The following is a 17,765-nucleotide window of genomic DNA, read 5'->3' as shown; positions in this document are numbered from 1 at the left end:
TTGTATTCAGCGATGGTCAAATGCTACTTTTGTTTTTGTGCTAGGTATTCTTGCATGCACTATCGATAATATTATTAATGATTATTCATAAATATTCAATGTTTGTTTCATACGTAATTTTAGCATAACCTTGATTTATTGACGTAAAAGAAAGAACTCTTCGTTTCTACCACATTCAATGATCCAGTAAATTAATTAATTAAAACAATAAAATAAGGCAGAGTTTATTTACTATTGAAAACAATCATTTATATGAACAAATAATAACTTTATTTTCACCCATCGGACATAACTAAATGTCCCATCGAAAATTGCATGGTACGGTACTTTTGAATAAGTGATCTTGCCTCGCATCCCATTTTATTAGCTTCTTCTTCTTGTTTTTTCAAACATTCCTATGGACAATAAGTTGCCATATTAGACATAGCAAGCTTTAACGAAGTGAAGAGTGGTAGTATTTTTTGTGGGTTTGCTCTTACTTCTCTTTCTCGTGATTAAAGAGAAACAACTGCACGTACGCGCTTTCTTTCTTGCTTTACTCGGCCTATCTTCTTCTCCTTCTTTTTTTTGTGCGAATTCAACATCCTCCCTCGTTTTTTGCACTTCTACCTGTGGAAAGATCAGTTCATATATGTCACACATATAATATAAATCCATGTTTTTGAATTTGAAAAAAAGTTGATAATATTATATGCGATATATCAATTTCACTTCTTCGTCAAATGAAAATAAAAGACAAAATTCTCCGAGAAGTATGTATGCATACATGATGAAATCCAGAAGTATGACCACATAACACGCACTTGGCACATGCTCGAGGGACCATTCTATGATTCAAAATCACAGGAGCTCCCCACGTAATACAGCAGCACTGTGGGGATAGCTTGCAATTAAATCAGACTATCTCAATATAACCAGATCAGATTTATTACTTTGTTAAAAAATATTTAGATTTTAGCCTCCATAGATATACAAAATCCTATCACCCCAGCACGTGCAATATTAGAAAATTTTGTGGTTGCCGATAAGAGACGTAACATGGCAGTTGGCACGTTCGATCTTACGCTTACAATGATTTCTTTTACCTTTGATAAAATTATCAAATTAATGTATTTCAAAAATAAAAATTTCATTGCATTAGTATAACGAACCTTTATTTAAAAATTGGAAACCTCGTATGTTGACATCAATTTAAAGTGATGGACTGAAAATGCTGATTCCATTAATTACCTCCTTGTCCGGTGTAAATTTCCCACTGGAAACAGATGAGTCCCCACCCTCATTTTCACTCTTCTTTATTGATCTTTCTTCGATGGAAGGGGTGGGAATCGGACTCGGGCTTCTCGATCTAAGACCAACCAGAGTGCTTTGTGTCCCGATGTCTCTCGTCGTAATTGTTTTCAACCTCTCTGAAATGAAACATACAATTTTTTTTTTTACAAAAATACAAGTTTTAGCGATACATACATACATGTGTGTGTGTGTGTGTCCCTTAAAAGTATGATAGATTGCAGCAAGAAATTAAACCTTGGACACTGATTTTCTTTTCTTGCTCCTTTTCAATGGAGTTGGAGCAGTGAGGTTGCTGCAAATTCATCGAAGGATATATCAATGGAGCAGACATCGTGATTCGACTTGTTAAGCTACGAAACGACCTTCCACTCAATGTTTTGGCAGATAAACATTCCAATGGAACTCTTCCTGATAAAGGGTTGGAAATGTATTTCTCAGCTTCACTCCATTTGGAGTTGAGAGTGTAGCCTTCACCTGGTGAAAGGTATTCCCATGTGTAAATTGTTTTTGCCTGTAAAGCTGCAGACAAAAAACATGAAGTCATCAATTATTCAAATAAAAAAAAATTGAACCTTTAATTTTAATTTGAATGAGTATATATTTTCTCATAAAAAACATCACCTTTTAAGGCCGTGGTGAACGAATAAGTGGAAGGGTCGATTTCTTCTGCATAAAAGAGGGTAACGAATAACGAATGTGTGAGAATAATCAAGAAAATTGGATTTTTTTTTCATCATTTAAAGACGATGCTCTCACGTAGGAAAATGTTACCCCGTGGTGTGTATCCCGGAGAAGAGGTGGTGCTGGAAATGGTTATGTTTGATCTGAAAGATGTTGCGTCTTCTCTGAAACTTGTTAGATTTGATGCTGAAAATCTTCTCGACTTCGTGTTTTCTCGGCTGATTCGACGCTTGAGGCCCCATTCTTTCAAGTCGAAATCGACCTCGTCATGTCGACTTGAGCCGTGAAGAGATTTCTCCATGGTTTTTGGCACGAGTGTAGATTTGTTTTTTCAGAATGAATGGGGTGCTCAATTTGGTGTGTGTGTGTGTATATATAAATATATATATATATATTTGAAGGCAAGTATTGGCGCCGGAGCATGCAAAATTTTTCCCTCGTGACAATGGCCAAGATATAGCTCTGTCAATCAAGAATCATACACAATTAAAAGCTTTAATTGATTAGCTAGCTATAAGATAAATAACAATTTTCTATTTTAATATATAAAGTCGTATAATTTAGGCTCGAAATTAACATTTAGAACGTACACATAAATATTGTACGTGCAATAAGAATCTAAAAAGCAGCACTGATTATATCATGAAACATAGACGAGATTGCACATGAAGGAAGGGCTTTTGAAAAACGATTTGTCAGAATCCATTTTTCTCAAAATTTAAGGAAAACGATTCAATAGGCCATATTTCCAAATTCTTTCGCATCCCACTTTATCAAGAACTCAAAATAATAATAATCATATTATAATATCATACAACATAAAATTTTTGTTTGGCCGATAAATTATTAACTGGTGAATCAACAAAAGAGAAGATGCCAAGTGCTACATTTCAAAAAAATTTAAACTGGACCAAGCAATTCAAATTCATAAATCTAATCTTTCAATGATTATTATTTTGTTTTTTGGGTACTGGGCCATATTTCATTTGGCGTGTACTACTGAGAGGGAATCAGGGAAATCTAGGCTAATTTTGCCTGCGGCACACAGATTTTAATAAGAATCATATTCCTTTTACGGTGAATACAATGTTTAGCTTGTAGCTAAGAAAAGGGACTTGTACGAGGCCTTGAGGTATTCATCATAGAGCATTGCTTTTTGTTTCTTACATTTTCTTGATTTTGGGAATGCAAAATCAAAATATTAGCAAATTGTATTGTATAGTATAAATGTATGTGGAATATCAATAAACGATCGTTTTCACGTGGATCAATACATTACATCACATAACAAAATATGACGTTACTTTGTTACATGATCAACCCTTGAAATTTAGGTTCAAACTAACCCTCTTTCACCTTGTATTATTTGTATTTAATTTATGTACATAATAATAACATTCACTTAGTATAAAACTTTTTTTTATACATATGTAATAAGATAAATGAGTTTTATATAAATTTTGTTTCAAAAAAATCTGTGCGTCTCTTCTGTAGTATAATGAGATACGTAAATAATTCAAAATGATATGATTGCCTTCCATGTGGTCACCTTTTTGTCTTATATTTCCGCTCTTTTTGTTTGCAAATGTCACGCCCGGGCCTAATGTTGTTGCTTTAGATTGATTTTGTATGGTTCGAAAATTGTTTATTATTTTTTTAGTTTGTCAAGTTATATAAGTCTGGAATTTCTGCGTAAATTACATTTTATAATAATTTTCCATGTAGATTTTATTTATTTAATTTAATTGGAAAAATCTAGAAAACAACTTTGCTCAGACCTGTAGATAACATTAATTACAGGCTCACGACATTTGGCTATGACAAGATTTCGACCCCAAATGTAACTTTAATCTTGCTGAAAGAAGTGTAAATAATTTCATTCAAACATAGCCAAGATTATAACTAATATACAAAAGAAGCACGGGTACATTATCTTGTGAATTGAAGAAGATAAGGTTAATGGCTGGCTATAAGTGACAAATTTGGAGATAGATAAGCATCAGTGTCTGATTATTTTCAATGTGCAGGTTTGATGGGGAAATATGGATATGGATGGGAATCGGGAAAGGAAGGTCATTATCATCTACATAAAATGCTCGAACACCATAATTCACAGATGCTATTATACCACTAAATTTGCAGATTTAAATACAGACACCATGCGACACAAATGTAAAAATATATAGATTTTTCAAAAAATATAGGAACGTGGTAAGAAATGTAATACAAATCAAATGAAAGTATATTGACTGTATAGAAACAGACTACATGAATTCAAACCTTATTATCCTCCATTCCATCTGTAGAAAAGAAAAAAAAATGAATGGAATATTTACAATTTTGAAATCAATCAGAACAGCCAACATGTAGAGGAAAACCAGAGTTGAAATCAAAGAAACAAGCAAATTTTGCAAGATTATCGGAGAGTAAGCAAGAAATTACCTTTAACGCCAATTGCCAGTGGAGATTTGAAAAGAAATGCCATATACTCAATAAATAAAGATCAAATCACTCCACAGGGTGTATTTGCCAAATAATGTGCGGTTAACTCTGAGCAAGCCTCTTAACAATATCAGCCATGTATTTGCCTTGATGTTCTGCAATGGACAGTTCTGTTTCACTTGGTTCCCTCGTGCCATCACCTGCATAGACTCCAGCACCATACGGAGTACCTCCTCTGATGGAATCCATTTTGAACATACCACCTCCGAAAGTGTATCCAATGGGAATAAACAGCATCCCATGATGAGCTAATTGTGTGATTGCTGTCCACCTGCAGCAGCGTAATATGTGAACAGTGAAATTTATGTTCAAACATGAAACGTTGAGTTTGAGCAACGGAAGAAACAAATATGATAATTTCTGAGGTATGTTTGTAATAAGAGGGTTCAGAAGATATATTTCAGATAAATTACATTCAAGAGCTGTGCACATTATTATACCTTATTAATTATACAAATTTCTGATGCATGGTAATTCAGATGATCGGATGGTGATACTATGTCAGGCTAGTGATAATTCAGAGTTAATATTCCCAGTTATTGCAAAATGAAGATAAAAAACACTTGATTATACTAATGGCAGCGGTACCATGATATAGGTATATTTCATGTCCCAAAACAAAATACCAATAAAAGGAATTAAATTAAGAATGACTTTTCAGCACAGTTGATCCAATAGTTTGGAATCAAGTTCAACAGCCTACATACTAATTTCATCATCAAGTTCTTTTGGTGCCTTGCTACGAAACTTATCCGAATCCATTAAATCAATATGAACTCAGCCTAGAGGGCAGCAGCAACAGTCTCGATCAATTCACAGGCTTCTCTAAGAGGCTCGAACTTCATAGAGGAAGGTGTAAAGGGCCTCAAGAAGGAAAACAAAAAGTGCTCTCTTCCAAAGAGCTGGTATCCTTGGGGGCAGCGTAAGGACGGAGAAACAGACGAAAATAAATGCAGAAGAATAAAAAGAGAAGGCTATATCAACTCAACTCCCCCAATTAACAACTTACCAAGAGAAAGATACAACCTTTCTTTTGTGGTTTTCCAAGAAAACGTAGTATCATAATTCTTTTGCAACAATGACGCATTTATGTGAATTCTTGAAGATCCTTATATTCCATCAACGGACAATTCCCTACAAGACATTATCTTGCTGTATAATGATCCCTTGATATCTTAAACTAATCAATAGATTAAGGTTACATCCATAGTTTAAGCCTCACCTAGATTACCAGACAGGGCAGAAAAAGAAACTTGTATAATTTATTAATTTTTTTCACAGTATCGATCCCTAGATCAGCCTCTCTTTCTCACACACATGGAAATACACCACATACAAGTGCGTCCGCACAGATAAGAACATTGCAAATCTCCACTTTCCATGCCATTCTATACCCATACGAAAAGCTTTTGCAAGAAACTTACCTGCTTATTCCTTGTTTAAATCTCATGAACATGGAGAGATTAAGAATATACAATTTGACGAGAAAGCAAACAACTTATGAATTCGCAGGGTAAATCCAGTGATACTCATGACCAAAAAATTTCAGCAAACGCAATTAAAAAAATCATAACACAAAAAAAGTAAAACATATTAAGTTAATGCAAAAGCATATATTTCCATTCTTATTTTCAACATTTCCAAAGACCAACAATTAGGGGTGGACCAACAGTTGCTGAAAATGAATCAAATTTCTTTAAATATGAAATTTTCATCTACCAATCGTCCAGCGATTGTCACAGAACAAATACACGGATCAGTAGGAATAATTCTACTGCAAGATGCTTACGCAGTAGTCTCTTGGCCTCCACCTTGAGTTCCAGTGCTGACGAAGAAGCCAGCAGGCTTGCCAGCGAGCTTCTGCTCTCTCCACAACTGTCCCGTAGAATCAAAGAAAGCCTTCATTTGCGCAGCCATGCACCCGTACCTTGTGGGAAATCCGAATAAGAATCCATCAGCTGTCGCCAATTCATCGGGAGACCCGATCACAGGGATCGAATCGTCTTTCGGCGGAGCCTGCATTTTGCAAAGTACTTCGTCGGGTAGCGTCTCGGGAACACGGTAGAGCACAGCATCTACTCCGGGAGTCATCTCAACCCCTCGTTTCATCCGCCGGGCAAGGCCCTCCACGTGACCGTACATGGAGTAAAAAACTATAAAAAGCTTGAGATTCCGCGTGGGATCTGAAATTGTGGAGGTGGTGGACTCATTGCTGACGACATGGTTTGTGGCAGGCGGAGAGGTGGATTCCGGGAGGCTATCATCGGAGGAGGCAGCGGCGGTTGTGGGTTTTGGAAGCTTTTTCTTGCTGGGAACACAGCCTCCACCCTTTCCCATGAGTTATATAGGGAATCAAGATATATTGGGAGGGGAGATGATGGTGGTGGCGATAGTTAAGTGGAGATGGTGATAAGTGAGTGGCGGAAGCTTCGCTCAGGTGTGGCGGCTCAGTCAATTGGCTGGGAAGATGATGTCGTTTCAGTTTTATGGTTTATTTATTAAATTAAAATTTTTTAAAAAATGAGAAAGTAGACCCCGGCCGCTAAAAAATAAAATAAAATAAATTATTAAAGTGGGCCGGGTTAGTAATCCCGACGCCTCTGTTCTTCATATTTAGATTTGGATCGGCCCAAAACAATAATGGGCTATCAAAGACATATAATTTCTACTGGATTGGAACCAAGTAAGCCTTGCATACAACTTATCCTAATGGTTCGTGCATGGAATGTCACAAACCAAGACAAAAGCAACCGTCGTTTCATCGTACCTTGATTTGTCCTCATACATACATAGTTTTAATCAAGAAATTTTAACATATATATATATATATGTCGTAAAACTACATATTCATATCTAAGAAATATCACAGCATCTATTTGAGTTTGGATCATTATCAAGTGAATCACATTATTTTACCACATGCATGCATGAATTAAATAAAATAAGATATATATGCAAAGGCCAATTGTCAATCCCTTGCTCCAATATAGCTAGCTACACACACATTTATGTAAAATATATAATTTTGGATGAAATTTATTTTTAAAAAATTGCAAGTGGAATTTATTTGAGAGGCCTACCTTGCTCTTACCCCATAGTGTAGTGTATTCTTTTCCCGTGATTTATTTTAGATGCAAAGTAAATAAATTTTTACTTGAGGTTTTTAATTTAATGAAGGAAACTACTCCACCAAATAACAGAAATTTAGGGAAGGAATTGAAGAGGAAGCTAAACGAAGAGCAAGCGAGCATGTTGGAGCAGAATTTCCAGAGTGAGCAAACGTTGGAGGCTGAGAGGAAGGACAGGCTGGCGGCGGAACTATGGCTGGAACCCCGTCAGGTAGTGGTGTGGTTCCAGAATAAGAGGGCTCGCTGGAAGAGCAAGCAGCATGAAGAGGATTGCCTTAATGTTTGTTGTTTGTATGATACAAATTAGTCTCCGAACAAATCTTAAGATCTTCATGATTCGCATGAGATATGTGTTAAAAGTTTTTGTACGAATGGCTAAAAGTGATGAGAATAGAGAGGCAAGTAAAAAGTTATCTTCCAAAGTCAGTTTCCACTCCTCTAACATGGCCCAAGAGTCTTCTTGGCCGGAGACAAGGATATGATAAAGTCCCTCTCAAATAAAATCTTCAAGTTTTATATATATTTCATTGAATTCAAACTTTATCTCTTGGAATCCGTAAATACTGATCAATTTCTCTTGACGTAGAAAGAGTAACTTTTTTCCTCCAAAATGGGAAAGGTAGCGTAAGGTGTTCATTGAATCTTATGTTACTGTAACCCATGAGAAAAACATGGCAAGCTATATCAAGAAACCCTACCAAATTTGTGGATAGTTTATTGAGATACATGACTCAGAAGGGCCTTGAATTTAGTTGCAACCGGTGGAAAAATATTTAAATTGCGGGCAAAATATTGGAATGTGCCACCCCACAAGAGTTCAAAATGTACCACATTGTACATAGATGCATGCATGGTCGTGTTGGTCCTCGCATAAGTACATTTGCTCAATGTTGGCATGTTGCCATCCATATGTTGTATATGTGGACCTTCATGAAATTTTAGAGGAGAAATGGTTTTTATTTTATTTTATGTATGTTGCGTACAAAATGACTCAAATTTACGTAAAATTCTTTATATATATATGCTTTTTTGCAGAAAATTTAATCCATCACTTTTTGTGCAGCTCTCGAAGCTCCAAGAATAACTCAATGAAGCGTTGAAGGAGATAAGAAGGTTATTGTACTTTGAAGTGGCGCCTGCGAAAGTTTGGCCCTCGTGGTCGAGCCAGTGCCATTATTTGTCCTGCGTCAACTCGGACCATATTGGGCAAAAAAAAGCGCAGATCACAAGCTACAAAATCCTTTCATAATCAGGCGGTCAACCATGACCAAGTATTTTAAAAATCTGGCAACAAATCTAATTATTTTCGGTTTGGCAATGCTTGCAAACAAATTATATTCAACCAACTCAAGTACAAAGTTGTTGAAAAAATTTGGCTGGTTGGAACAGAGAGGTTCATAGATGAACCGCCTAATCTCTAAGGTTGTTCTTAGATTGGAAATTTGAACCGAGGAAGAAGTTATGTGTTCAGAATGAACATATTATAAGTAACATCGAATATCTTACTGTTGAGATAATCTGTATGTCCATAAACATTCGAGTTTGAATAACACAAAGTTAGGATTTCAATACAAGTATAATATCCAAGTTGCATTACTATTTAACATATTTTATCCAGAGAAAACCACTGTTCATCTAACCCTTCTATCATGAACGAAGTACGAGTGTTGCTTTAATTATATAATTCTCTTACAAACTATTCTGCAGTACATAAAGAACTAGAAAGAATAATTACCCTCGAATGGGAAAAAACTGACTTAATGACCTTACATTTGTGCAACATGGATCCTTTCTACCTTTTCTTCTTTATTGTCCATTCTTTCATTTGATTCATCATTTGAATCCGACAATAAAGCCTCTACATTGTTCAGTTCATTCTCACTGATTCGGGTAAAGGAAAGATTGTCCACAGAAATTGCATTCTTTTTATAATTCCATACTAGCATCGAAATGTAATCTTGAGGTGAAATCAGACCTTGTTCTTTAAGGCAGTCACGTTGCTCATCAAGAGTTTGAGAGTTTTCAAGCCCAATAAATTCGAGCAATGCTTTCTCGTGATCTGGCCTCCAGTTAGCTGGAAATGGGGTATAGTCAGTCTCTGGTACAAGAGACATTCGAGTGTATTGAAGCCCATCAATTGATTCCACAAGACCCATTCTCAGTAAATTATGGTACTCAGGCGACTGCCCTTTCTTTTCCTTCAAAGGGCGACTCAAATTCCGAGAACCAATCTTGTAAACCTTTGCTCGTGACCTTAGCTTGTACTTAGCAGCATAGAGCTTTGCAAGTGAACCTCTAAGGATGTAAGAGCAAAAATTAACGATTTTCTTCCTATTGTCTGCATATCGATACCACTCAGCCATTGTGGTCAAGAACTTGTTCATCTGAGCGTTTGTGTGAGCCTGGGTAGCATGAAACATTCTAAAGCAAGGTTGTGGATCTGGATCCCTATCTCCCTTCAGAAAGTTCAGCTTCCTAAACTGTTTGATGCACTGCTTCAAGCTTGCAGTGACTGACAACAGTGTCCCAACACCCTTCTCACTGATTATTTTTCCACCAGTAGCCGTATATCTTAGAGTAGGATAGACAACCCTTCGGCATAATACATGGTCAAGAAACATGATGCCTTTAGTAATGTGCTCAATCGGGAGGCTCTCGTTGTCAAGTTTCAGCATATACTTCTGGTCACAGAATTCTATCAACTGCTTTCTAAGAGTTGCTGCATCGGCCCTCGGTCCCCTGACTCCAATCAAAATGTGACCACCATAGCGGATGTAGTCAATCTTCCGAGTCTTATCTGGGCCACTTGTTGGCACAAATTCCGGCCAAGACGTATTGCCTTGTTCTGCATCCCCATCAGGAGAGTTCCATATGACATCTCTGGTAGATGGTCTATAAAATTCTTTAATTTTACCTTCCATCCAACGGTCCAATTCATCCAGGCATATGTTAGCCAAAAGAGGACTTAGGATTCCACAATGGCCCCAGGAAGGAAGTATTTCGGCCTCCTCTGGTGCAAACCCAAAGAAGGTTATCAACCAATACGGATCAGGCTTCGGCTCATCTTCTGCCAGAACTCTCTTTTTTTGATACTTTCTTTTAGTCTTCTTTTTCTTCTCCCCATCATCAATCTTACTAGTGATAACAGGCGTGGTCAGCGCTGCCTTTATCAAATCAACCACTTTCTTATCCCTAACGTCCCTCATTAAAGCACTAATAACCATACCAATTTTCATTCCATCCAACACTGTACTCAAATCCCCCTTTATATACCACAAGTACCCTGCAAAGTTCCGCCTAATCACCCTCAGAACTGTTTGGGCATTCCTGCCTGGCCGAAACGCAAATGACTTTTGCGAGAACCTAGCCTCATAAACTGGCTCCAAAATCATGAATAATACCTCTTGGACAATCCTATCTTGAAAAGCAGCTGGTTGCGTAGTTGTCAAGATTGCCTTGATCTTCCTCTTCGACAAAGACTCATATTCTGTCTTATCCTTTGGTGACTTAACGAAAAACTCTAACCTAGCTCCCCACTTGAACTTACTATCAAGAACTGCATTACGTAGAGCCAACAAATCCTCCAGAGCAGCGCGTGTGATGGAACTTCGTGGCATGTACGCACCCATCTCATCAGCACAAACCTTTTGGTACGCCAAAACCCACAATTCAAGTCTCCTCAAATAATTCGTCAAATTGGTAATAGTTTTCTCGGGTTCTCTGAAGTTTTCAATCCACATTTGAGAACAAACTGCAACACCGTCCTCCTTCATCAAGGTGGCCGGGTCATTCGGGTCAGGCACTTGCCTATAATAAGTAGAAGTGCTAAGTGCTCTTGATAGAAAAAACCCACGATTATTTCTTAGGTTGACTGCATTTGTCAATTGAGGATGAAGCAACACGTAGTGGCGGTGATTTGGAGATAAAACTGTGGCTCTACTTCTGAGTGCTCTGCGGCAAAACACAATCACACTACGATGCATTTAACAGAGCTCAGGGCACCACAAGGAAAATGCAAAAAGGATAAAACTTTCAATCAATCATAACCCAACAAAATTGAAACCTGCGACAGTGGCTCAAATCGCAAAAAGAAAATCAATGAATAAAGGGTTCTACTCTGAACCTTACTCTGTAACAAGTATTTTCAACCGGGAGAGGGGATTGTTAACAGCAACTGCGTTCAGCTTTGCTTTTGATCTGTTTCTCTTAGGTCCAGGGTTTTCGTGGGGGGGGGGGTGAGAAATTTCTTGCAATAAAAAATAAAAAAAACGAGCACTGAAAAATTAATTTAATCTGAAAAAAAAAAAACAAATTGTAACTAATTTCAAATATTTTAATAGGCTAAATTTTACATGGATACATAGAAATTATCTATTAAAATTTAAAAATGTAATTTATTTTGAACCATCCATTAAAGAAATGTGTTGTTTGCCAACTACTATTAATCTTTTATTTTACTATACACTTATGATTCGTTCAAAAAATTGTGATATTGCTATTAGCTAGTGAATAAATTAATCCCAATATTTTTTGAAGAATTCAAAAGTTGATTTTATTTTAGCATGTGAGAGATTTATGAATTATTAAAGCAAATTACATCAACTCCTCTTTGTAAGAATTATAAAAAAAAAAATCATATTAAAACTCTTGTGTTTTAAAATTCATTCATGAAACCCATTAGAAATTAGGTAAATGTGCTACCATTTTTTTAACACATGAGTTAAATATAATGATTTTTTTTTTTAAAAAAAATAGAAGATATATTAGCTATTAATATTTTTAGGAGGTTCTATGCTTTTTAGACTTCTAGGTGTGGTACAGTTAACCCTAAATTATTAAATTAAAGTGTTATAAAATTGGTAATAGATTTGTGTCTATATTAAATTAATTTTCCACTCTAATTTTCCCACTAATATCTAATGAACCCGTACTTCTATTTCAACTGGTAGCCTAGGGTGCATTTGGTAGATGAATTTGAAATTTATTGATTTTGATTATAGTTTTATTGATTACACAATAGAATAATAAATTAAATCTTGAGTTGGCACTTTACTTATTTACACGATTTCAAATGATATAATTATTGGGTAAATATGAAATTTATCCTAATTAACATAAAACATATAAATGTGAATTTGAAGTTTATGGTTTTACTTTTTTAAACAACAAAAATGTATTTGAAATCTTTGAATTTGGAATCTATCAATTCAAACTCAACATTAACTTACATATTTAAATGTTGATCGCATTGATATTTAATGAGTGAATTTATTCAGAATTGTAGCAAAAATTTCGGTATACTTCATGTACAGAGTGAAATTAAAATTGTCAATACTTTAACACTAAAAAATGGCCCAAAAGTAACTGAACGCCTAAACTCGAAGAATTTATATCTAGTTACAATATTGGTGAATATAAGTTAACGAATTTTTTTTAAAAGATTGCATCAACATACAAATTGATTTTTTTTTTTAAAAAAATGAATACAATGTTAAAATTTTCATTAATTCAATCTAATTTTTTGAAAAACCTAGTAACTTAACGTTTAAACACATGTAATTTATATTGTTCATCCATATTACTTCGACTTCGGTGTAAGTATAAGTTAATGAAATAAGAAATAACATTAATACACGTTGATGTTTTTTTAAAGAAAACCAACAGATATAATGTTAAAATCTTCATTAATTCAATTTATGTACAATTTGAGTTCCACTAAATCCATTTTTTGGAAATTAAAAATAAACAATAAAAATGTCTAAATTAAATGAATTGGATATATGTTTTCTAGTTTCGGATTCCATTATATAATTTATTTATTAATGTCATTATGTGTTATTCAGACATTGATGGAATTTACAGTAACATGTGATCCAACATCACTACAGGAACGAACGTTACGTTTCAATCAGCTGCTCGGCCATCGACTCGCTGCCTGAATATATTTCAGCTGCCCACAACACTTTTTCCCTAACTGATCTTCTTGAGGATTTGGAAGAACCCTGTTAAGACATTAAGTAGTACGACTGCCGCAAGTTATGTTGTCTTGCACGCCGGATGTGCTTCATTTTCTTCTCGAGAATTTGGAAGAACAAACGAATCGAGAAGATGATGATGTGATTGATGAAATGGCTAATGAGAACCTTTTATGAGGGAGGAGGAAGTATCTTTGAATTCTTATTTTATGAAATCTAAATATCAAGATTTTACTGTTAAATCACCGATAAATTTAGATCAATAAATAGAATTGTAACTGAATTATAACCATTGTTAATCTTGCAGATCTGCGTTGATTGACCTTCCAGATCAACACGATTTACGTTGAAAGTCTTTTAAATACGCTTTCTAACTATTGATAGAATACAGTGTAGAATGACTTCGTGTATAACCTGAAAACCATAATCTCTTATTTATAGATTATATTTTCCATTTGAGCTCATCATTCAAATAAAAAAGTCTACTTAGTCTCTACACATCAAAGGTTCACCCTATACCATATTTATTAAAGCCCAAATAACTTTAAGCCTTGTTTAGATAACTTTTATGGGCTAACTTCATTTGACAGTCATCAATACATAATTATTAACGTATAAACCCTTTAATTGAAATTATGTTCCAACATTATTCAGTGATATGGAGAGGCAGAACAGAAGGGAGTGATTCGGGAACTCGAAAGGGTTGTAATATAACTGTCACAGACATTGCCTATGAAGCTAGATGTATTGTCGAATTGTTCACGGCTGAGGACGTAAGAGACAGGATTCAAAGTGCAAACACTAGTAGAATTTTTGGTTTTTACTTCGTCACTGGTTACTTCGGCGATTATTAATTATGAAGTAGTATATACCAATCAACTTCGGTAATAACACCGGCGAAGTAAAACATTATTTTTTACTTCACAATTTAAAAAACACTGGCTTCACTTCTAATTTTTTGTAACATTTTACTTCGACGGAGTAGTTTTGATAAGGTAAAAAGTTAAAAAAATTTTGAAATTTATATTTAGTAAAGTAAAAAAATGAACCATAATTTTAATTAATATTTCTTAAATTATTTCTCAATCTCTTAAAATTGCGTCGAAGTTAAAGAAATAATTTACTTCACCACAACTCAATGTGAAGTCGTTTTCCATTAATTATTTCACTGCAATACAAAAAAATGAAGTCTTTTAAATCTACTATTTTGTCATTAAATGTAAATTGTGAAGTAACAAAAAATCAAATAATTATCAAACAAAAAACAAAGCTTTTAGCGACGGTTTTTAAAAAACCGTCGTAAATATTTGCGACGGTTTAGGTAAAACACCTAAAATTGTTTGAATTTTTCGAAATTAGCGACAGTTTTACATAACCGTCGCAAAATCGGCAACGGGTTATAAAAATGTCGCTAAAAACCCGTCGCTAATTAGCGACAGTTTCATTAAACCGTCGCTCAGCTGAAACAAATCGGCGACGGGTTTATAAAACCGTTGCTCGCCACTTAGCGACGGATTAAATAAAATCGTAGCCAATTCGCGACAGAGTGACATAAACTGTCACTATTAGCCTCTTTACCTCGTTTTCCTCACACTACTTCACATATTCGATCCATTTTTCTCTTTTGAAAGATTTTAATTTCGCTTTAGGCTAAATTTTTTAACTTCGATTTTTTATTTATGATAATAAATTAAATTTTATTGTTTGCTTATTTTATTGTTTAAATTGTTTTATAGATTATTTACAAATTTAAAATTATGATATTTTGATGAGTTGATAAGATTATTTTAAAATATGTACAAATAATTATTATTAAAATATAAAACTATTTTTTTAAAACATAATATAATTAGCGACGATTTAAAAAAACGGTCGCGAAGTAGCGACGGTCTTAATCAAAACCGTCGCTAATTGACGACGATTTTCAGCGTGACGGTCGCTGATTAGCGACAGTGTTCAGAGTGAATGTCGCTAATTAACGACGGTTTATGAGATTACCCTTCGCTACTGTCGCTAATTAATTAGCGACAGATAATTTACCTGTCGTTAATTAATTAGCGACAGATTTTTGACCGTCGCTAATTTTGCATTTATTACTTCACAAAAATACAAAACATGTGAAGTTGTACAACACATTTACTTCGTCATTCAATGTAAACTATTAATTATGCACTTTACAAAATCGATGACGTAGAAGACGTTTTACTTCAACATCGGTTTAATTCTGGACCGGTTTTCCCTCAATGAACCGACCAAAGACTTCACTAATTTTTTGGATACGACTCCGGTGAAATGCGAAGTAAAATGTTATCCTATTACTTCACGTGCGTCTATTTCGATAATTATCTATCTATTCCTTTATTTAATATGCGAAGTACATCAATGAAATTCTACCGGTGAAAGATGGATCTTGCAGACATTAGGAAGGGTCATAATGAAAGTTGAAGAATTTGGAAGTAATAGAGACAATTATAAAAAGTCTCACCAATATACACCAAATATTTAACATTAGAAGTTTGACTTTAATACAGTAATAACTTTCAATCCACACGTATTGTGTGAGAATATATTTATACATGTATAAAAAATTTATTTATCACTTTTTTAATCAAATGTAAGTAATTTAATTTGAATGAAAGAAAAAAATGTGAATATAGAAATTTGTAACTATATTAAATATTAAATAATATGTATTATTTGATTGAAACATTAGATAGAAACAAGAGAGTTAAAGAGAGAGAATTATGAAAAATAAAAAATAGAATTTAGTGAATATACAATGTAATATAAATATAACACGATATGATAAAGTTTACAAAGATGCGAAAACTAAAAAAAAAATAAAAATGCGCCCGCTTAAGTATACATTCATCTGGTTTTTGTTGTTTTTTATATTTATTTTTAGTTAAATTAACTGATAAGGAAATAAACTTTTAAAAATATATTAATGCTTTTAAAATTATAAATCAAAATTTGAAATTTATTTTTGAATTTTGAGTTTTTTTTAAAAAAATCATGAGTTATATTTGTGAGACGATCGTTTATTTGAATGAAAAAATATTATTTTTCATTATAAATATAAAATAATTGATTCATTTTATTAATAAAAATATATAAAAACATCTCACAATTGTAACTAATTTTAAATTTTAATAGACTAAATTTTACATGGATACATAAAATTTATCTATTAAAAAACTTACTCGATATTCAAACATATTAAAATAATTAAAGAAAAGATATGAATTAATTTATGATTGAGAAATATTACGCTGAAGTGGAAGAATTAACCGACTGTTGTCCGTCTCTGCATCCTCTCATGCAGGAGACGGACCCGAATCGATTGTCAGTACATCCTCTCTCATGGAGACGGAGCACGCAAATAGCCATTATTTTTCAGTATAAACCTTATACCACCTCCCTCGTTTCAATCCCATTTTACGCAGAAATGGGTATTTCTGAATTTTTCAAAGTTTTCAAAGCTTCTCCGTATTTTTCACGCCTGGAGACTTGCTTTCGGAATCTAAAAACTTTTGCTGGAGAAAACAAATTTCATTTCGCAATGGTGGATACAGCTTCTGTAGCATGTATTGCGAGCTTCGTCTTGATGGCCACTGATGAAAAACCCCAAGAGCATATCAATATTACCAAAGATGTAAAAATATTAGAGATGGAGCATTTGAAGGTAACAGAAGATATCAGAAAATCAGTGAAAAATTTGGAGAATGAAGTAAAAAAAATAACGGCGTCTTCTACTGCCGTGCCCAAGATTGTGCCTGAGCCCAGCTGGAGCCGAAGATGTGCCAAGAGCCTGGGGCTGAGTCCCAGACCCGGTGCTGGTGCTGGTGCTGGTTCTGGTTCTGGTGCTGGTGATTGATGTAAGTGGATTTGTAATTTAATATAATGTTCGCTTACATTTAGATAAAAGAATCTTGTTAAGTCAAACTCTCTATTTCATGTTTTTCCTTGGTGTATTTGGGGCAGAGCATGGATTTGGAGATGACAAGAGCAGCAAAATGGTTCCTCAAAGGGTTCAGTTTTTTAGCGGGCGATGACATTTGAGTATGGAATAAACCAAATTCTATCTTTTGCTCTTTAAGACATTGGTGACAGATCTATGTTTGTACTCAATGACTTATATTTGTTTGCTATTCTTTTCTTTTCCGTGTTTTGTGGTTTGTCCGTT

The 17,765-nt window shown here is 34.4% G+C and overlaps 3 protein-coding genes across 5 annotated transcripts; all 3 read right to left on the bottom strand.

Moving 5' to 3' along the window:
• Positions 1-163: 163 nt before the first annotated feature.
• On the bottom strand, positions 164-2,396 carry LOC142505172 (uncharacterized). Of its 3 annotated transcripts, XM_075618030.1 has the most exons (7): positions 2,065-2,396; positions 1,915-1,959; positions 1,528-1,812; positions 1,231-1,409; positions 767-871; positions 480-609; positions 164-395 (listed from the first exon to the last, which is right to left on the bottom strand). In XM_075618030.1, the coding sequence occupies exons 1-7, from the start codon at positions 2,273-2,275 to the stop codon at positions 364-366; spliced, it is 987 nt and encodes a 328-aa protein (XP_075474145.1). In that variant the 5' UTR covers positions 2,276-2,396; the 3' UTR covers positions 164-363. The 3 variants fall into 3 exon arrangements, with proteins under 3 accessions (XP_075474145.1, XP_075474144.1, XP_075474146.1); XM_075618029.1 differs by having other exon boundaries at positions 164-609; positions 2,065-2,393; XM_075618031.1 differs by lacking the exon at positions 767-871 and having other exon boundaries at positions 164-609; positions 2,065-2,387.
• A 1,740-nt stretch (positions 2,397-4,136) lies between these two features.
• Positions 4,137-6,947, bottom strand: LOC142505173 (putative NAD(P)H dehydrogenase (quinone) FQR1-like 2). Its single transcript, XM_075618032.1, has 3 exons — positions 6,266-6,947; positions 4,417-4,747; positions 4,137-4,274 (listed from the first exon to the last, which is right to left on the bottom strand). The coding sequence occupies exons 1-2, from the start codon at positions 6,811-6,813 to the stop codon at positions 4,519-4,521; spliced, it is 777 nt and encodes a 258-aa protein (XP_075474147.1). The 5' UTR covers positions 6,814-6,947; the 3' UTR covers positions 4,137-4,274; positions 4,417-4,518.
• A 1,771-nt stretch (positions 6,948-8,718) lies between these two features.
• LOC142505547 (nuclear intron maturase 2, mitochondrial-like) lies at positions 8,719-11,822 on the bottom strand. Its single transcript, XM_075618578.1, has 2 exons — positions 9,370-11,822; positions 8,719-8,786 (listed from the first exon to the last, which is right to left on the bottom strand). The coding sequence occupies exon 1, from the start codon at positions 11,585-11,587 to the stop codon at positions 9,371-9,373; it is 2,217 nt and encodes a 738-aa protein (XP_075474693.1). The 5' UTR covers positions 11,588-11,822; the 3' UTR covers positions 8,719-8,786; position 9,370.
• Positions 11,823-17,765: the final 5,943 nt, after the last annotated feature.

The sequence above is a fragment of the Primulina tabacum genome, chromosome 10, assembly GCF_025594145.1.
Source record: "Primulina tabacum isolate GXHZ01 chromosome 10, ASM2559414v2, whole genome shotgun sequence".
Taxonomy (NCBI): Eukaryota; Viridiplantae; Streptophyta; class Magnoliopsida; order Lamiales; family Gesneriaceae; genus Primulina; species Primulina tabacum.
The sequence above is the reverse complement of the archived record's forward strand: the minus strand, read 5'-3'. Positions and strand labels throughout refer to the sequence as shown.

Coding starts and splice junctions, on each gene's coding strand:
- LOC142505172 (XM_075618029.1), bottom strand. CDS start 2,275: ATGGAGAAATCTCTTCACGGCTCAAGTCGACATGACGAGGTCGATTTC. Junction 1,813..1,914: donor GTTCACCACGGCCTTAAAAG/GTGATGTTTTTT, acceptor TTTTGTCTGCAG/CTTTACAGGCAAAAACAATT. Junction 1,410..1,527: donor AAAGAAAATCAGTGTCCAAG/GTTTAATTTCTT, acceptor GTTTCATTTCAG/AGAGGTTGAAAACAATTACG.
- LOC142505173 (XM_075618032.1), bottom strand. CDS start 6,813: ATGGGAAAGGGTGGAGGCTGTGTTCCCAGCAAGAAAAAGCTTCCAAAA. Junction 4,748..6,265: donor GGAGGCCAAGAGACTACTGC/GTAAGCATCTTG, acceptor ACGCTGCTGCAG/GTGGACAGCAATCACACAAT.
- LOC142505547 (XM_075618578.1), bottom strand. CDS start 11,587: ATGCATCGTAGTGTGATTGTGTTTTGCCGCAGAGCACTCAGAAGTAGA.